Source organism: Neovison vison, chromosome 7 (assembly GCF_020171115.1).
Source record: "Neovison vison isolate M4711 chromosome 7, ASM_NN_V1, whole genome shotgun sequence".
Taxonomy (NCBI): domain Eukaryota; kingdom Metazoa; phylum Chordata; class Mammalia; order Carnivora; family Mustelidae; genus Neogale; species Neogale vison.
In genome coordinates, this window is record NC_058097.1 from 6,290,010 (window position 1) to 6,306,384 (window position 16,375).

General features: G+C 53.8%; 1 protein-coding gene across 2 annotated transcripts in view; it reads right to left on the reverse strand.

Annotated features, from left to right (window-relative positions):
• PLCG2 (phospholipase C gamma 2) overlaps nt 1–12,540 on the reverse strand; it is a 141,926-nt gene extending 129,386 nt beyond the window's left edge. For both annotated transcript variants that reach the window (XM_044255664.1, XM_044255666.1), the window contains exons 1-2: nt 12,481–12,540; nt 7,272–7,506 (exon numbers count right to left, since the gene is read on the reverse strand). In XM_044255664.1, coding sequence (XP_044111599.1) covers nt 7,272–7,464 — 193 coding nt within the window. In that variant the 5' untranslated portion in view covers nt 7,465–7,506; nt 12,481–12,540. The remainder of the gene's footprint in view (nt 1–7,271; nt 7,507–12,480) is intronic.
• Nucleotides 12,541–16,375: the final 3,835 nt, after the last annotated feature.

Here is a 16,375-nt window from a genome sequence, read left to right on the forward strand (position 1 = left end):
TCCCGTGGCTCTCTCCTTCTCACCCACTAAGTCTCAGCTCAAATGTCACCTCCACTGAGAGGTTTCTCGAAGACTAGCCCTACTAACACAGTGTTCTTCACTGGTCACTCCGTCACAGCGCCCGGTTTCTTTCTTCCCAGCAGCCATCACGATCCAAAATGATCAAATGACTAGTTTGGCTTTTTCTTCCCCATAAAACTACAGGCACTAGAGGCTGCTTTACAGATCTCCATGGCCCTGTTCACCACTTCACCCCCAACAGCAAGTGTGACTCCCAACACTCACTCAGTCCTGAGTATTTCCAAAATCAACAAAGGGACAAACTCTAAGAACATCAAGTGATCATTATCCGACCGAAAGCCCTTGGACAACCACAGAAACCAAGTCCTTACCTACCCAGTATACAAGCAGGTCTGAGTCAATACCAAGAATACAAAATTTGGGGTTCCTGGGTGGTTCCGTCAACTCTTGGATGGATCGTGGTTAAGCGTCCAACTCTTGATTTCAGCTCAGATCATGATGTCAGTGTTGTGAGATCGAGCCCTACATCAGGCTCCGCACTCAACATGGAGTCTGTTTATCCCTCTCCCTCCGCTCCTCCCCTCCCCACCCCGTGCATGCTTTAAGAAAGAAAAAAGAGGGACGCCTGGGTGGCTCAGTTGGTTAAGCGCGGCTGCCTTCGGCTCAGGTCATGATCCCAGCGTCCTGGGATCGAGTCCCACATCGGGCTCCTTGCTCGGCGGGGAGCCTGCTACTCCCTCTGCCTCTGCCTGCCACTCTGCCTGCCTGTGCTTTCTCTCTCTCTCTCTCTCTGGCAAATAAATAAATAAAATCTTAAAAAAAAAAAAAAAGAAAGAAAGAAAATAAAAAGGTCAATTCTATTTTTTACACCAGCAATCTCTATCATGGAGAATATATACCCCAGAGAGGGTCAGGAAGGAAAATCACTATGTAGATGGGAGTTCTCATTTTCATGTCATCCTTTCTATAGTACCATTTGCCTTTACGTTTGGTTAGGACAGTGACAGTGACCGTGACAAGGATGACAAGAGCAGCTAAGACATGAGCATCTGTCTCCACTGTGCTCAGCAATGGTGAAAAGCATTTCCCATGTACTCATTTAACGCTCCCCAAGGTCTCGTGCAGTTGGCTCTCCCATTAGTCTTTTTAAAGGCACGGAAATGGGGACACAAAGCGATGACAAGTGGCCCCAGATCACACCCCAGCTAAGGGGCAGGGTTGGGATCAGTCCCCAGGCACTGGGATCTAGAGCCTGTGCTATCGTGTACTGGTACTGCACATCTAAACCAACCAATAAATCAGTTTACAGACAGGGAAGACGTTGGCTGAGTCTTCTCTCTGATGGGATGTTTGACTGAAAGAATGTGGGTTTCTTCTAGATGGAGCACGCCCACGGAAAAACAGCCACTTCTCCCATGTTTTGAAAACCTTTTTAAAAAAATAACAACTTTGAAGCCCAGGCGGGATCTCAGAACCAGCCGAAAATCAGCAACCTCCACCCTTTCACCGGCCCTGGCTGTCAGCGCTTGTCCACGCCATGCGGTTTCCTGGCGCGCCTGTCCCCCCGCTGCCCAGGGCGCGTGGAGAGCCCCCTTCCTCCTGGCATGTCCAGCACCCCGCAGAGCGTGTCCTCTGCACACAGACGGAAGGGATGCTCCCCACTGCCACCGTTGTCTACAATAAAGTCTGAGCAGAGCCCTGTTCCTGGGTCCCCAGCAGAGTCCTCCTCTATCACGCGCGGAACTGCACCAGCCGAGAGCCCCCAGGAGGACAAAGAAACACAGCAGGAAGAAGATTCGGGACTCTGAAGGCAGACAGGATGAGCACAAAGTGTAGTTCTGCCCTTTTGCGGCTGTGTGGCCTTGGGCACAGCTCCTAGATCCCCAGGACTCCGTGTCCTCGTAAATAGCTCGGGGAGGATGCCTGCGTCCTGGGGTCGCTGTGAGGAGCTGACAGGCCAGTGTACGTGACGCGCTTGCACACGGGACCGGTACACAGACAGCACTCGTCAGAGGCGGCTCTCGACATCAGCCACGCCAGCATCATCCTCGGGAGGGCAAGCCAAGAACCCCACACCAGGGCACCGGGACAGCTCCTATTTCCGAGAACCTCTCAATTCATGGGCAGCCACAACTTGCCAAAAATAAGCGGATGGAGAAAACGTGCACAAGCAGAAGTGAAAGCCTCAGGAAACAAGCCCATTCAGTGGAGCCGGCCGCGGTCCGCTCCCTCAGAGGAGCTCATGGCCGCACCAGCCCTATACCGACTCCACAAACGGGGAGTCTCGTCGGTTCCCGAGACACATTCCAGGCCTCCCCAATGCAGAAGATGCAGGAGGACCCTGAAGGTTTAACCCAAGTGGGCTCTTCTCTACAGGAGACTCAGCTGGTGCCCCCGGAAGGAATGAAAAACCACCCATGCGGCAGTCCCCAGCGGTCCCACGAGCTCTCTCCCTATATTCAGGAGCTCTCCAGGGGGCCAGGGCTGGAAGGAATCCCAGTCACCATCTTACCATTCCCTTTGGAAAGCAAGAGGAAGACAGACAGCCAAGGTCAGTGGCTCAAGATCCACAGTCTTCATTACAAGCCAGGCCTTGGGACGCCCCACCAATGTCTTTTTTTTCTTTTATTGTGTTACATTCCAATTACGCAGTACCTCCCACATATTTAAAAAAAAAAAACAAAAAGTACATAAAACCCGCTGAACTCTTGCCTATCCTAAAATTCATCTAATTCATACTCGATAGGAGCTATCATCTCACTTTGGCAGAGAGGGAAACTGAGGCACAGGGCACCCCAGAGCACATACTCTTGAGCTACAAGTCTGGATCCGGAGTCTAGGCGCCCTCACGGTGGCCAGGGACTACCAGCTCCTTCCCACCCTGGACACACAAGCCTCTCCTCCTCCAAGAGGAGATTCCCCATTTCTTAAACCCAACTTGGCCTTGATGACCTGAGCTGGTACAAAGGACGTGCTGGGACCTGCGGCTAAGCCCTAAGAAGCCCTGCAGCTTCCACCTAGGACTCTTGGAACACACCCTCCGGGGGAATGCCAAGCACCATCTTAAGTCCAACTACTCTGGGACTAGCTAGAGGCAGGAGACACTCAGTCAGCCATTGCCACCAGGGCGCCAGATATGGGAGTGAAGATTCTGGAAACTTCCAGACCAAGGGACACACCAGTTGCATCCCACCAAATGACCTCAGTCTAGGCCACGAAGAGTAAACTCGCCCAGGGGGGCCCTGCCCTAATCTCTGACCCACAAACCTCCTCGGTCATGGTCGGGGGCGCCCGTGGACCCCATGTCAGGACAGCCAACCTGCAGGCACCTGGCAGCCCCTCCCTCGCCTCCCCCAATGAGAAGCTCCCCTGCAAGGAGGCCTCCCCCTATTGCCTACCATGTCCCTCACACCCAGGTGGGTTAAGAGCCGCCCTTGCTCACACGCTACAGGCCCGACCCTCACTGTGGTCCTCGCCACATGATCCCCCCCATGGCTGGCTGCGGAGTCCGTTCCCCACTGGGGCAGGGGCCCCACACTTCTTCCTCTCACCCCACGGTCCAGCTCCAGACAGGACAGCCAATAGGGGCTGAACACGTGTAAGTGCCTCTCCATGACAGGGGCCGGAGAGACCGTTATACCTACTGACACTTCATGGCTCCAAGCAAAGCAACACATCACCTGAAATCAGCGTTTCTCCACCTCGGCCCCACGGAGAGTCAGTACTGGATTATGCACAGTACGGGCTGTCCCGTGCATTGTAGGAGGTTTGGAAACATCCGTGGCCTGGATCTATGCGATGCCAGGAGCAGACGCCCCATCCCCAATGATGACAACTAAAATTATCTCCAGGCATTGCTACAGGCTCCCGGTTGTGGCGGGGCGTTGCAGGTCAGGGAAGGGAAGATCGCCCTGGAGAGAACCACTCCCTGCTTTAGATAGCAGGACCCATGTGGGTCTACTAAGACCCTGGCCTGCATGGGTGGCAGGGCAGGGGGGAGTTGTGGGATACCTGTCCACAAGTCACACACCATCTGCCAAGGTCTCCAAAGCCACCTGCCCATGCTCCCTCATGCTAGCCAGCAGGCACCCCAGTAACCTGCATGGTCCTGCTAACTAGCAGTCCTGACGGGACACTGTGGCCTGGGTCCCCGTCGGGAGGTCACCCTTACAACAGCGGGCTGGAAACTCGGCCCTGAGAGGCCTCATCAAGGACCTGGAGGCTTGCTCTCTGAGTGGGCAGGGAACACGGTTACTAAGCTCTTTTCCCCAGAACTGGCTTTCTCAGTTTCTTTACCAAGAACACAGCCATCTCACACAGGACTGCCGGAGCACATTTCAAAATGCCAATGGGATCGCATCGCCTGCAACCCCTTCAGTGGACCCCCGCTGCCCTCCAGAAAAAGTCCAAACACGTGAGCAAGACTTTGCCACCCGCAGACAAGCTGGACACCAGTCGTTAGCAACAAGAATGGCGAACATACCGCAGAGGTTCCCGCTGCGTGAGTGCCGAGCCCGGGCCACGCACCATCGTGAAGCCATCTGACATATCATTAACTCATCTATTCATTCCCAGCCATAACCCTGCTGGGTGGACACCAGCAGCATTCCCTTTCTAGAGACGAGAGAATTAAACCTCAGAAAGCAGACGGAGCTCGCCCACGGCCACACAGCCATGCTCCTCAAACAGTGCTCCCCATCAAACCCCGAGCTGCTTGCACTTTGTGCAACAAAGCCGGCTCCGTGAGGATCGGAAGCTAATTGCGTCCCCATCTTCAGTACCTAGGACAGTGCCCGGCAGAGCCCGCGCTCAGCTGCGGAAGGAAGGAGAGCAGGATGCGTGGAAGTCTCTGCAGCAGCATACACCAAGCCCAGCTAATTACCAGGACCACTGGGGAGCGGATTAAAACACTGAATCCCAAACCACCTGGTGAATGACAGCCATCCTCAAACTCTCCAGGGAGAAGACAGAACTAACTGCATTTATTTAACTGAAGGCGGAGAGCTACAGGACATGGATTTCAGGAGCCAAAATCCCACGTCACGCCCCTTACAATGAGCTTCAGGAGAAGGTTCTGGTAGCTTGTGCTTTTAAAAGCCCCCCCGGGCATTTCTGATTGTCAGTCAAGCTTGGGACCCACTGCCCCCTCTCAGCATGGTACCCCTGCCTTTTCCCTGCAGGCCCCCACCCCCACCCCAGCTCCAACAGGGTTCCGGGCCACTTGGGAGGTCAAGTGCAGCCAAATGCAAGCAAACTCTGGAGGAAAGTTGGATGCTCACTCACAAGGGCATTTTCAAAGTGGGGTTTTGGGCTCTGTGCCACCTGAGTCCTGCTTGGCTCCAAAGCCAGGAGAAGACTTTGGGAAAGCTGTTTCATCAGACTCATGACAAGAAATCGAATGGAGAAAAATGCCAGGCTAGCAGAGTCCATCTCTGAATGCCCAAGTTCAGAATCCACTGCAGCAGGGCTTCAAGCTTGGGAACAGGGACCTCACGGGCGCTGCTGCCAAACTGCTCTTTGACTCAGAAATAACACTTCTAGGAAGCTGTCCTTCAGGGGTGCCCAGGTCAGAGGAAGAAAAGCATGCGAGAATGACCCCCCCACATGGCTGGTGGGAATGCCAAATGCTGTAACCCCCTTGGAAACAGTCTGGCAGTTCCTAAAATAATTAAACATAGTTACCATATGACCCAGCAGTTACACTCCTAGGCATATGCCCAAGAGAAATGAAAACATAGACCCACAGGAAGACTTCCACACGAAGGCTCTCAGCCACAGGATTCACAGTTGCCACAAAGTAGCAGCAACCCAAAGTCCATCGGTGGGCGGGAAATCCACACGATGGGGAACGGCTCAACCGCACAGAGGAATGATGTTCCGACACGCACCCCGGCACGGATGGACCCTGGGAACGTCACGCCAAGGGAGGACGCCAGACACTAAAGGCCTCGTATTACAGAACTCCATTTGTAGGGAACGTCCAGACCAGGGCATTCTACCGAGACAGAACGTGGACTCGGGGTTGCTTAGGGCAGGGGAGGCAGGTGAGAGCCGTCAGGGGCAGGGTTTCTTTCTGAGGTGATGAAAAGGTCCTAAAATTGATGGAGGTGGTTGATTGCACAGACCTGTGAATATACTAAAACCCACTGAATTGATCATTTTCAGTGGCTGAATTGTGTGGAATGTGAATTCTATCTCAATAGCACTATTATCAAAAAAAAGGGGCGGGGGGAGAATGCAAGCATGGCAGCAGCAGCTAATAGCAAAAGACCAGAAATAAATCCCATGTCCATCTCTGGGGGTGCAGACCCTTAGGAGCAGTCAGACGCCATGTGGCCGCAAAAGAATCAGGTAGACTCATGTGTGGATCAGCACACCTCCAAATAATCATTAGAAAAAGAAACCAAGGCACAGAAGTTTAAGTAGTAGGGACCCATCCTGCAAAAAAAAAAAAAAAAAAAAGGCAACCCAAGCACAGAATACTCTGGAAGACAGAAGAGCTTGGTAATGAGCTCGCCCTGGGGCACAGGGTGGGGCTGGGGAGGAGAGATCTTGTATTAATGAAATGTTTGATTTCTTCTCCCCAGTGTGTATTTTAATTTTTCAATTGCACTGACGTTTTAAAAGAAGGAGTCCATTTAAAAGAAAAGGCAAATTAAAGCAAGTCTGCAACTGAAAATTGCTTAAGCCTCCTTACTCCGTTTGTTTAAAAAAAAAAAAAAGGCTTAGAAACTTTAGGAACTGAGCGAATTGCCCAATCTAAGGCCGGTGGGGACAGAAGACCCCGCCCCCAGGACCAGAACTCCATTTAAAAGCTACAGAAGCCTCAGTGACACGCTCTGCCCACCCAGAGCGAAGGCCCCTGGTTCTGTGGTTCTTGGTAAAACCAAACAGGCATGTGGCTCGCAAGGCCGCAGTCTCTGCAGCTCTGTCCCTGGGCCGGGAGGAGGGCAGAGCGCTTGACCAGCAGCAGAAACTAAAGGGTCCGCAGTGCCGTCCGGCAGGGCGCACATCGCTGCCAGCCCAGGTGAGCCACCGCAATGTCACTTCCAAGCTGGCCCACGCAAGCCTCTGCTGCTTCACCAGGGCGTTTCTGGCTGAACTTCCCCCACCTGCTCTAAACCCCAGCGGAGGAGACCCGGACAGAACGGTCACATGTGCATTTCCAGAAGGAGGAGAGAAGGTATGGAGCCAGCAGGCGCAGACGGGGAGGGGACAGGTGCACGGGCTGGGGCTCCAGGGTGACTCACAGAAACCCTCGATCTTGTCGGCGGTCTTGCTCCAGGCCACCTGGCGGGTCTCCATGATGACTTGGACGGTCCTCCGCTCCGGGGTGGACTTGCGGAAGCTGAACACCGTCATCACTGTGCCCAGCTCCAGCGCCCTCTTGATCTGACTCTTCTCGTGCTCGGGGAGGGTGTCCACGTTGGCCGGGGCAGTCATTGTCGGCGGAGGAGGGGGTGGGAGGAGTGAGGGAAGACGATGCTGCAAGGGCAGAATAACGGAGTAAGTTGGTTTTTGTTAACTGGGTCGGGACGACAAGTTAACAGCCGAAATCCTGTCTCATGCCCGTCAACATGAGTTTTAGAAGGAGGTTCTGGTGGCAGGGAATCGTGGACCGTTCAGACTGCCCGTCTAGGACACAGAGGTTTAAATAGAAGTGGAGGTGGGGGAGGACCTCCCTGGCCTCAGTGACCGAACTGTTATCCTGACTTTGAATAACCAAATCACCCCAGCCTGGCAGTGACCCCTACCGTCCTACACGCTTCCACACTGTCGAAGATTTGAATAGACAAAGCAACCCAGTCGGGCCCCAGCCACCGCCTCCACCGCCCCGCCCCAGCATCCTTTTCTGTTCGTTCTAGACTCTCTCCTCGGCATCCCCTTACTTCCTAAGTGAAGTTGGGAACAGAAAAAAAATAATACTAAGTCACATCAGAATGTGTCTGTGAAGACCTCTGCATGGAAACAGAGCCAAAAGGAGAGAAAATGTCAGGGCCTGGCAGCCCCAAGTTCGAGGCCTGGTGTGTGGCCCTGGGTCAGCTGTGTGACCTCCATAAGTCTCAGCTGCATCCCTTCTATAACGGGCTGTTGGGATGGCGAGGGGCACCCCGCATTCTGCTCAGCGTACAATGAACATTGTGGAGCAACACTCAGGCACACAGAGAGACGCCAGACCCCAAATCCTGCAGCCAACCCTGTCTGGCCATACTCACACCCACATCCAAACCGTCAGCAAATGCAACCCATCTTCCCCGCTCCCAGGCTGCTCCCGGGCTCCTCCCTGGATCTCACATCTGGATTGCTCTCATCGCCCAGCTGGTCTCCTGTTTCTGCCCCAGCACCTACCGTCCAGGGCACATCGGGAGCCAGGTGGAGGGCACGTTTTGAACAAGATGAAATCCCGTCAACCCCTCTGACCAGTGTGCTGCCGTGGCGGCCTGAGCGCTGGCTCTGGAACCCCCCACTCTGCAGAGGGGAGCCCAAGGGAAGACGTTCTAGACCCTCTCCCGCCCCGGAACCTTATTTCCTTGGAAAGGGGAAGACAGACCTCCAAGGTTCTTGGAAGGATTAAACTGGATAGTATATCTTGGGGCCCTTCAAACAGTGATGCAAAGTCAGGGATCCCCAGATTTAGCTATTGCTACTACTGCCATCAATTGTTCCCTGCATCTTCTCTCCTCCCCACTCCCCCCCACCCCAAATCCCACAGGATTAGGAGCCCACAGAGTTACTCTGTAGAGAGGCAGGTGTTCAGCCAAGGTCATGCAAGCCTTCCCTCTGGATCTGCCTTTGGAAAGCCTCCTGCCAAGCTGCTCATAATGAGGGCCTCAGTTCCCTCATCTGTAAAATGGGGATAATACCAGTCTCAAGGGGGGCACTGAAAAGACTGAAAGCTACAACAGAAGTTCAGTCCCAGCCTTTGGCGGCACCTCAGGTAACAGTCATCCAGCCGTTGTTCAACAGGATGAGTGTTCCCCCTGTGCCGGGAACTGAGCTGGGGACTGGCATTCAAATGAGAGTGGGGAGGGGCCCAGGCCTTGCCCTTTGTCCCCTCCTCCCTCCCGCTCATGCCTATCGCCAAAGGCACCTTCCGCAGGTATCTGGCAGCTGGAGATAAAACCATGATTTCCACCTGCTCTCTCCCCACTTGGAATCACACCTGTCAGCTCAACCCCTACTTGGGTCAGAGGAAGCTTCTGGGAGGAGAGAATATCTGAATCCAATCCTTTTAAAAGGTGAAGCAGGAGGGAACAGTGTTCTCATCAGAGGAACAGGCTTAAGCAAAGGCTCAGCACGCTGCAGGCCTCCTAGGCAGGGCCACAGACTCGGAGATGAGCCTCCTGCCTCATCGCCCCGTCGTCCAAGCCCGTGAACAAGGTACTCGTGACCAGTCTCCTCCTGGTGAACGAGCTGTTTACCGGCTTTCCCCAGGGGGCCAGCACCTGCTATACCTGGTTTATCTCATTAAACTCAATGAGAACGAGCAGAGGTGAAAACCCAAACCCTGAAAGGGGAAATTACGTATCAAGGTCACACAGGAACCTGGCAGCACCAGGATGAGAACGCTGCTCTGAATCCCACGGCCCTGCTCATTCAGCATCTGCCTTCTGGAATTCAGAATTCTGCAGCAGAATCTGGCCCGAAAGTAACTAGTTTGGCCCTCCCACCCCTCTCGAGAGAGTATGAAGGCCTTGTCCAAGGTCACGCAGCTGGAAAGCGGCAGGAGGAGGATCTGCACCTGTTCCCAGCTCTGCAGCTCTCCACTGGGCTGACCACTCCCCAGCCATGTGCCCCTGGAGTTCCCTCCTCGGTCTCCAGGCCAACGTACAGCAGGGCATAAAGAGGGGACACATACCCTCTCACAACACCTCCACCCTGGATAAACTTGCCTGCCTGGAGGCACGGGGACCCTCAGTTCTTTCTGACTCTGGCTCTGGGAAGGCCTTGGACATAACCTTCCAAGGTTATTCTGGTTACTTCCACTCAGAAGCCCAGTGGATTGGCCCAGCTATCAACATCAAGTCTCTCCTGTTGCCTCTCGCCAAGAAAGAGGTCCTCATGGCCACAAGATCCTCACAGTTAACCAAAAAATCCAGCCAGCTCTTGACTCAGGCTTCCAGAGTCTGATGCTTCAGCAATGAAGGCAAGGAAGTGTCCAAGGCCTTCTCCCCAAGGGAGGGCACTAGCCATTATAGGCAATTTCCATTTTGCTTTTGCTGAAAGAAAGAAAGAGGAAGGAAGGAAGAAATGAAAGAAAGAAAGAAAGACAAAGAAAGGGAGAAAGACAGGGAGGGAGGAAGGGAGGAAGGGAGGAAAGAAAGGGCTTTGAAATCCCTTTTTTGGTCCTGTTTCTCATCCTCCTTGGCTAACTTTGCAAAATGACTTATGGTGTCCGAGATTTAATAAGAGGTTTTGCCATTTCTACTTGTCATGTTCTTCTTGAAATACTTTTGGGCTACCAGGACCCAGAATCAGGAAGCAGGGAAGTTTTCTCCTCCTTGGTGTACATTAGCCCCATACAGGGGTGCATAAGAAATCCCACAGAACAAACCTCTGTTAAACTCTGCACAGTCACATTGCAGGGAGGTAGCTGACCCCCCAGCAGCTCAAAGGAAGGTGGGGACGGCTGTGTCTCCCCCCACCCTGCAGCAGGAGATTTTTGCTGGAGGAACAGCCAGTGTCAACCATTGTAGGGAGGAAGGAGAAGGAGTGTTGTTTGTTGTTGTTTGTTTGTTTTTTAAGGGGGCAACCTGTGATCATCTGTTAAAACCGTGAAACATGCGAATGCTTTGATCAACAGTCACCTAGGTGCAGAAACACAAAAATGTTTGCAGAAGCATTACTTGTAACAGAAAAGACCACCACTGGCAGAGAGGGCCCTTACAGAACTCCTGCGACATGCACACTAAAGAGGGCTCAGCAGCTATCAGATAGCAGGAAAATTTCCAAGCAATGGGATCCAGAAAGATTCACAAAAGAGATGAAAGAAAAGTGGCAAACCTGTATGCATCACAGAATTAGGTTTTTTCAAAGGCTGCGTGGGTATAAATCTAGCGAAAGTGGTTACTTTTAGAGGAGGGGAGGGAAGAGAGGAGGTCTTGACTTTTTATTAATTTAAGTGGTAACATACGGATGAGCTTTTCGTTCTTGGGTTTTTACTGTTTTCTAAATTAAGAAAGGTTCTAAAGTTTTCTTGCTTGCAATTTCTCACTAACTCCACCCAGCAAAAGGGCTATTCATGGGGTCCCCACGTTGCCTCTTCTAGACAAGAGTGACACTCTCAAGGTGCAGGGGAAGCATGCAGGAGGGGAGAAGAGAGGTGGGGATGGCCAGACTGGCTTGGGGAGGCGGCAGCATTAGGCAGTTTCTGTATCCATGAAGCCTGAACCGGTATACACAAGTCACACACACCTTTGCAGCAGGCTAAGTGCCTGGGCCCAGTATGGGCCCCCAAATCCGCCTCTCTGCAAAACAGTAGCTGAGGAGGATGGCCAAGGCCAAGCAAGGCCCTTAGCCAGGAAGGGTCAAGAACTGGTCAGGGCACCCTTTTCATAGATGGGCCCCAATTCTCAAAAGCCGTGGAATGTAGCTTTGAGTAGCCCCAGTATCCTGGGTGAGGAACTGAGGCACGGAGAGGTTCTTCAACGTGCCCAGGGTCACACAGCTGGAACTGACATTCAAATTAAGCTGATTAACAAGGCCACCTGTGTCCTTGTGCCACGTCACCCCCCCTCAACCCAGCAGACTTTTTCAGTCCGTTTTAAGATCAGAGCGCTCGAAGAGCCCCTCCCCATTCTCCACCAGACTCCAGGCGCCAACCCTTGTTAAAAAGAGCCGTTTTCCCTCAAATGCTTCCGCGATGGGGCGGGATGACCTCGTTGGGATTCCAAACCATAACCAGGAAAACGCACAAACACATATAATTATGCACACAACTGTGGGGTGGGAGCGGGAATCGCGAATCCCCTACACTCTGCCAGTCTCTTCTGGGCGAGGGCTGCGCCGGCCGAGGTATCGCCCGCGCCCACCCACCTGCGTGGTACCGGGCAGTGCCGGGGGCGCGCCGGGCCGCCCGCAGTCAGCGAGCCCCGGGCACCGACGTGGCCGGGAAACAGCCAGACCCCACGCGGGGCCCCGCGACCACCGGAGCCTTGAACGCCGACGCCAGCGCGACCCACCCGACCGCGAGCGGCGCCGCCTCCTCCGGGCTCCCATTCAAAGCCGGGGCGTCCGCCCGCACGGAGCGCCGAGATGGCGCCGCTCCCGGTGAGGAAGTGGCCGGCGGCCAGGCCCCGACCCCCGCCTGCGCCGCCCGGCCCCGGGCACAGCAGGCAGGGGGCCCCCGACGGCGCGCCCCGCTCCTGCCCGCGCCCCGCGGCGCTCCTCCACTCCGAGCGCGGGTCCCCCCCGCACCCCGGGCGCCCGCGCGCGCTCCCGCCCAGCCGGGCCGCTCACCTGGCCGTGCCCCAGCCGCGGGTCCCGGCTCCGGGCACTCCCTGCGGCGCGCGCCCTCCAACGCGCCCGCCGCGACTTCTGCTTCGGCCGCGGCCGCGCGCCACGTGACTCCTGGGGGCCGCCCCGCGCGCCCCGGCCCGCCCCCGGCGCCCCGAGGCCGCCCTGCCCCGCCCGCCGCGCCGCGCTCCCGGGGCCCCTCGTACGCGGCCCGGGGAGGAAACTGAGGCCGCGGGCGTGGGCCGGGCTGCCCGAGGCCGCTGGCGAGGGAGGGCGAGGACCCGCAGGCGCCCGCGTAGCATTTATGCGGCGCCTCCCGCGTCCAGGTGCTGCGCGTGCAATCAAGAAACTGATCGTCACCTGGACACCGCCGTTCGCGGGCCGGAGTTTGAAGTCGTCGCCCAGGCTGCGCTGGTGTCCGACCACCTCCTGCTACCGGGGCCAAACCACTTCCGTACGCCCAGCCTCAGTTTCCCCATCTGTCAGGCGGATCGGAGCAGCGCTGCCCCCCAACGTTTGTTGTGAGGAAGGTAGAATTGGGAACCCATCTCCCCGTTTCCCAGTAAGATTTTTTTTTAAAGGCTCCCCTTGGGAGCTAAGCACATGAAGGAGATCGCTAGACGCCTACTTGGGCTGCTTAGTTGGCGGCTCTTTTCCATTCTTGCGTTTCCCGAAATCATGTTATTCCAACTTTTCGCGTGCACCTTTGACGCGGGTGTCTCCGTGGTGATTCAAGCCAGCCTGCGGGTCGCCTACAGAGCCCTCGGAGCGTTTTTTGAAACTCTGAATGTTGCCCCGACTCAAATGTTCTAAGAGAAGCCACAGGACCCATTCACCAACCTCAAAAATCCATAGAATTCTTTCTATCCCTGCCCCATCTCGGGAGTGTACTGGTGACTAGGCACCAAGGACCCCTTACTGCCCTGTTTTCTAAAGAGATCTTTGAAAGGCTTCTTAAAACGTTAGCCACTTGGAATGATGGGGTCAATTTCCAAGAAATAATACCTAACTGTAGGTTGAATTTCTTTGCCTTTTTTTTTTTTTTGTAAATACTCCCAACTTAATATATTACTTCCATCAACCTTTTTAACACTTTTATTTTGGTACCTTTTATTTATACCATGTGCAGGATACCTTTGTGCAACCATATATGTATACATTTTACTACTCCAAAATCTGCTTGTATAGGGAAGCGTCTTGAATCTCTTGCTGACGAGAGGACACTGTGTGCAATCAGAAGTTTTGGAGATCACTACTGGCAGCCTTGGCTCCTAACCTCTGTCCAGACAGATGCTAATTCTGGCTGGAGCTTTCTCTGGTCCCTGGGGTCAAGCGAGGAAAGAAGAACATGTAGTGCACGCTTCTAACCTGCAGTCGTAAGCCTACAGCGTCTTGGCAGCTAAAATATCTGAGTGAGATGATGGGCACAGTAGATGGCGGTTTGCTTCTTCGTATTTTTTTCTTTGCTTTTCTTCTTGCCTCGTTGTTCATCTTCACGTGAACAGCTAAAGGCGTCTGCTGCAATGAACAGGAGTCGCTGGGGTACCTCATCTCCTTTTCCTGAACTTCAGCTCATTTGTTCAAAATAATTGGGACATTAGCACCTCCCCACCCCGCTGCCTTCTGGGAGGACTCAAATACAAAGCAACATTTTTCTTCCAAAGCATAGTAGGTACGGGGAGAAGCCACCCTCTCAAAGAAAAAAAAAAAAAGGACCCTTCACAGGGAGGACCCGAGGGTATTAAGTCAGTGGGGTCTGGAGGCAGGATTTGAACACTGGTCCGTCTGGTGCCAGCACCACGGGCTCATAGCCCCACTGCCCATCAGACATTACCAGGCCTTCAGGCAGGGAGAAGTAAAGCTGTAACCACACCACACAGATTCACAAATGGGTCAGGAAGTGACCTCAAAGGGTGGAGGGAACTTTCTTTTCCTTTTCATATAAAAAGAAAGAAGGGGGAAGGAGGAATAACCTGAAAAAAAAAGTCTTTTCATCAAAATTGCCTTAATTTTTATCCTGTGTTCCCCGCCAGTGCTCGGAATGTACTTGTTTTTTTACCCCCATAACCCTCTTCCATTGGCTAACCGCCATGGTGTCCTGGACCATTAGGCCCTTGGTGTTTCTGTTTCCCCCTCTGCAAAATGGGCATAATAACCCAACCTGCCTCCCCAGGGGGTGGTGAGGATTAAATGTGACAAGCTAAATCAGGCATCCTGCTTCAACTGTCAGAGCTGTTTTTAATGTTGTCGTTGGAAAGAAGAGCCCTGTGGTGTAGCAGGAAAGTGTGGACTTGAAGAACAGGGAGACCTAGATTCAGGCCATTTTCTTAGCTGTGTGACCTTACGCTGGTCACTCACCCTCTCTGAGCCTCCAGTTTCCCCAACGTTCTGTCCTTTGCGATGTCCAAAATAGGCAAATCTATAGGGACAGAAAGTAGACTAGTGGTTGCCTAGGACTGAGGGCATGTAAGTACTGGAAGGTGATGACTGAGGGGTACAGGGTTCCCCTTTGATGAGAAAGTTCAAAAATTGTAAAGGTGTTGGAACAGAACTGTGAATATACCCCAAGCCATTGCACTGTACGTTTTAGGAGGCCGGATTGTGTATATAAGACATATCTCAATAAAGTTGTTTAAAAAAAAATCTACCTTAGAAAGTTGTTTAAAGAATTCAAGGTAGTGGGTAACGCAGAGCCCAGCAAAACACAGCTTTCGATAAGTAACAGCCTCTCACTATGTTACCTGTTACGTGGTGGGCCTTCCGAACCTGGCCCCTTCTCCCCAGGCCCCAGTAAAGCCCCTCGCCCTTCTGGCCTCCCCCTCGTCCCCCCGAGCCAAAAATGAGCAGAAAACCCAAGAGCCTTTGCATTTGGTTTCCTTTCCCGACATTGTTCAGAGACGTGCATGTCCCCTGGGGACAAGCGCAGTCCCAGCTGCGGGCGGGCAGGCCTCTGTGAGAGGAAGTACCACCCAGAGCCGCCTTCGGACCTCGCCAGGGTTAGGCCAGGCCTGGCAGCCGGGGGAGGCGGGGGTGGGGGTGGGGAGAGCCTCTGCTATTTTCTTTCTGCGTTTTATTGAGGTACGACTGTTCTACAAGAAGCTGCCCACAATGAACGCGTACAAGCTGGTAAGTCTGGCTACGTGTGTGCTTGTACAACCATCACCACAACCAAGGTAACAAACCTATCCAAGTCCTCCACATGCTTCCCTGTGTCCCTTGGTCACTGTAGCTGCTTTGGGTGCTCTACTGTGCGCGTGGGTGGGTGGTGAGGAGGCTTCTGGGCCCTCAACACACGTCTCGACTGCAGTCCAGTCCTGTCGACTGTAGACACGATGTTGCACAGCAGAGCTCTAGGATTTACTCAGCTTGGGGGACAGAAACTTTGCAGCCATTGAGCACCTCCCGCTTCCCCTCTCCTCCCGGCTCCTGGCAACTGCCATTCTAGTCTCCGAGTCCAGAAGCTTGAGTCCCTTGGGGGTCACACAGGAGAGGGGTCATGCCACGGCCGTCCTCGGACGGGCTCACCTGGCTTAGCGCGATGTCCTCCAGGTCCGTCCACGTCGCTGCAAATGGCAGGAATTCCTGCCATTTATTTATTTATTTATTTATTTATTTCCTGCCTTTTAACATTTTATTTTATTTATTTATTTTTGGGGGTATTTCCTGCTTTTTAAAGGCAGAAACACCGTCGTGGGTACAGATGCCATTTTCTCCACTGCGCGTCTGCTGGACGTGTACATTGTCTCTGCATCTCGGGCGGTGTGATTCTTGCTGAGGGGATGCAGATTCTTTTCCCGATCCTGTCTTCCTGTTTGGGGAAGTGGGACCGCTGGGTCACGTGGTGGTTCTGGTTTTCATTTTGTGAGGCACCACCTCGCTGTCTTCCACAGCGGAACTC